This window comes from Equus asinus, chromosome 22 (genome assembly GCF_041296235.1).
Source record: "Equus asinus isolate D_3611 breed Donkey chromosome 22, EquAss-T2T_v2, whole genome shotgun sequence".
NCBI lineage: Eukaryota > Metazoa > Chordata > Mammalia > Perissodactyla > Equidae > Equus > Equus asinus.
The window spans coordinates 56,076,105-56,080,072 of record NC_091811.1 but is presented as its reverse complement, the minus strand read 5'-3'; the positions used below and the strand labels follow the sequence as shown (position 1 = coordinate 56,080,072).

The window sequence follows — 3,968 nt, the reverse complement described above, 5'->3', positions numbered from 1 at the left end:
TAGATTGTTATTTACACACATTTTCCATGTGAATAATTGCTTCTCAAATAATACATTGTGGGCTCCCTTTTCACAGGAGTAGTAACTCTAAGGATGACACTCCTCGGAATATAAGCCTGGAGCTTTGGGAAAAATTGGACCTTTACTCAAAAGTGTTCTATATAACCATTAACATTGTGTACTGCCACCTACACAATGGGACTGTTATCTTTTCCAAATAAATATCAGTTTCCTTTCTTTGTAGAATAAAGTTAAAGAATATTGCACACAAATATAATATTATTTTAATTACTATATATTAACAGCTCTTCATATTTACATCTTAATGAGGAAAAATTGAAAGAAAAATATTATTACCATATCATAAGTTCAAAACATATACGGTTTCATATATTCCAAGCAAAGAAAATAATGATGTATATACCTATACTGTTAGAAATATTATTTAGGAAAATGTAGAAAGATATTTGCTGCCATATACATACACAATCTTGATATAATAATTTTACAAGAACAAGGATAGCTAGGATCCTTAGAAAACAAAATGTGTCCATTGTATAATGGTTTTCCACATATCAGTGAGAAAATCATCTCCTGTGTAATACTCTTTTCACAGCATCTTTCACATCTCTGTTTCTCAGACTATATATTAGAGGATTTAGCATTGGTATCACAAGTGTGTAGAGCACAGCTATAATCTTGCTTTGCTCTGGTGAGGAGATGGCCCCAGGCTGGGCATACATGAAGAACACAGTCCCGCAGAATAAACTCACCACTGCTATATGGGAGTCACAGGTGGAGAAGGTCTTACTCCCGCCATGGGTGGAGGGGATCTTCAGGACAGTGGAGAGGATAGAAGCATAAGAAGCAAGAATGACATTTGTGCTGGTGATGATGATGAGAGCAGAGAGAATAAACATTACGATCTCATTCACAAAGGTGTCAGCACATGAGATCTTGATCAGGGCTGGGATATCACAGAAAAAGTGGTCCAATCTGTTTTCTCCACAGAAATGCAAACTGAAGGTGCAACTTGTTTGTATCATGGAGTTGATGCACCCACAGATATAGGACCCAGTTACCAACTGAACACAGACTTTCTGGGACATGTGCACAGGGTAAAGCAGCGGGGAGCAAACGGCGGAGAATCGATCAAACGCCATGACAGGCAGAAGAAAGCCTTCAGTTGTGACAAACAGGGCAAAGAAGAAAAATTGAGCAGCACAGCCACTGTAAGAAATTTTCTTTTCATTAGACAAGACGTTGGCTAAAGTTTTGGGAGCAATGACTGTGGAGTAGCAGAGATCTAAATAGGACAAATTTCTAAGGAAGAAATACATAGGCATTTGAAGTCTGGAGTCCATCTTAGTGACAGTTATCATGCTGATATTTCCCACCACAGTGGCCACGTAGAGCAGCAAGAACACCAGGAATAAGAGGATCTGTATCTTTGGAGGGGTCCTGAACCCCAGCAGAATAAACTCAGTCACCTCTGAGTAATTCTTACCCAGATGACTCTTCATAGCTGAGACATAGGTGGAGCTGTGGAGAGATGGTAAAAATGACAGAAATGAGTGACCAGAATGCTTGTTTTAGTAAAAATAACTAGGAACCAGCATGGAAAAATTTTTGTTTCATTATATTCCCAATATTTTAAGAAACACCAATGAATACAAACACTTTTAAAAAGTCTTCCTAGTGAAAAGTTCGATCTGATTGATTAGCCTTTTTAGATGTACTTATAAGCAAATGATGCAGATTTGCTCTCTAAGTGTGCATCGGGGAAATGGAGGTCTAAGAAAATGTCTGGAAACAACAGCTTGTGCTTTTTTTTAATTTCTTGATTTATTATCAATTTACAGCCATTGAAGTTGCCTCCTTTAGTGGAAGTAATTTCTCATAGACATTATAATTCACTTAAGATTTTATTCAATTGATGGTCTCTTTTTATTTTTACTGATTAGTTTATCCACAAAGAAAAATAATATACAAAAATTGTATCTGTCTCCCTCATATTAGAAGAAAGACTTCAGATCCTGACAAAAACGTCGTCCTTTTATGTATTAACCTCATATCCTTATTTCTCTCATTATTTTTGTCCCTATGGTGACATAGACTCTTAGTGGCACAGTTCATCTGCTACAAAGAGAATTGACACTTGTTTGTGTTTCCTGAACACAGTAAAATCAGACTTTGATTGTTTTCCTCCCTTCCTTCCATTTTCCCTCCCTCCTTTCTTCTTCCTTCCCATTTTTCTTCCCTTTGGATTTTGCAGATTGAAATGCGAGTGTAGAATTCTAAGGTCTTGGACAGAGATTTTTCTGTCATTTCAGAAACCAGCAAATATAATTAGAAATACAAAGATCTGTACATAGAAGGCACAAAAGACAATTTAAAGACTGCTACAAATGAAAAAACAGAAATATATATTTAAACAAGCTTACATTATATTTATTTAGGCTCATGCTGTTATGACTATATAACGTTTGTACATAAAATACAGTGGAAAGGAGGAGAAAAGAATTAATTTTTATTCTAATTTTATGAATGGAGAAACTGACAAAAATAGATATAAGAGGCTTATTTAGAATCATGAGATCGAGCGGCATAGTACTTTACTATTTGATACTCTATCATAAAATATGGAAGAAAACTGACAAATGATCAATTCAAAAATTCACATACTATGGAAATGTATTTTAAAATTTTATAATTATATGAATCTATAAATCTGTAGAATATAACTTTATATATAAATTATAATAAATAAATAAGTAAAATTATATATGATATAAAATATTCAATGTCTCCTATAATGTCTTTAAATTTTTACTGCTTTTGTTGCTATAGTTTCACTAATTTTGACTTCTTTTAAGGCTGGTTGGGACTATAGAAGTATATTAGGAACTATTTGGTCCAGCCACAATATCTAGTTTCTTGAAAAAATTAAATGTTGACTGACTGATTTTAGAAGGTATACGAACGGTCAAAATAACCTCTGGTTATCAACCACAAAAATGCTAGTCTCCTTAAATTCATGTTTTACATTAACAAGTTTTCGGTTTCAATAGAAAAATTGAAACGAAAAGAAAGAAATGTAATTAAAGCTACGTAAAAGAAGAGTGTTGAGGGGCTGGCCCTGTGTCCGAATGGTTTTAAGTTCTGGAGCTCCTCTTCGGTGGCCCGGGGTTTCGCTGCTTCCGATCCTGGTCTTCGACATGGCACCGCTGATCAAGCCATGCTGAGATGGTGTCCCACATAGCACAACCAGAGCCACTCACAACTAGAATATACAGCTATGTACTGGAGGGCTTTGGGGAGAAGAAGAAGAAAAAGAGAAGAAAAAGAAGATTGGCAACGGTTCTTAGCTCAGGTGCCAATCTTAAAAAAAAAAAAAAAACATAAAAGAAAGAAGAGTGTTGAGAATAAACAAATTAAATATAAGACAGTCTCAAGAATGAATACTACTTCTTATCTTAGTAAACCCTCACTATATTTGAAATCAAGTACATTGACAAAGAAACACAATTATGAAAAGAAGCAAACCGGTGTTAGGAAGTTTTTCGGCAACATGGATTGCATTTCCTCACTGTTCACGTCACCACTCAAATTGCTAAGTTGAACAAGTATTAGCAAAAATTATACCGTCTCTCCCTCTCTCTCTCTCAGTTTACTGTACTTTTCATTGATTAAACCAACAAGTAGATCTGAGATGGATCTTGAGAGAAATTTTCTCATGGGGAGGGAAACCACGCAGTGGGCATTCCCGCTGCAAGATAATCATCAGGGACTAAAGGTCCCTCTCATCAGTAATTCGTTTTGCATCAAATGAACAAAAAGAGAGAGAGAGAGGGAGAATAAATTATTAATAAGTAAACTTACCAAGCCTTTAGAAAGTTAGAAGGACTCTCTAGAGGACATGAGAACTAAATTTCTACTTATAGAACAAAATGATTTAAAAAAACACA

The 3,968-nt window shown here is 35.2% G+C and overlaps 1 protein-coding gene across 1 annotated transcript; it reads right to left on the bottom strand.

Moving 5' to 3' along the window:
- Positions 1-587: 587 nt before the first annotated feature.
- LOC106826791 (olfactory receptor 9S13-like) lies at positions 588-1,523 on the bottom strand. Its single transcript, XM_014834294.3, has one exon. The coding sequence runs from the start codon at positions 1,521-1,523 to the stop codon at positions 588-590; it is 936 nt and encodes a 311-aa protein (XP_014689780.3).
- Between the last annotated feature and the right edge of the window lie 2,445 nt (positions 1,524-3,968).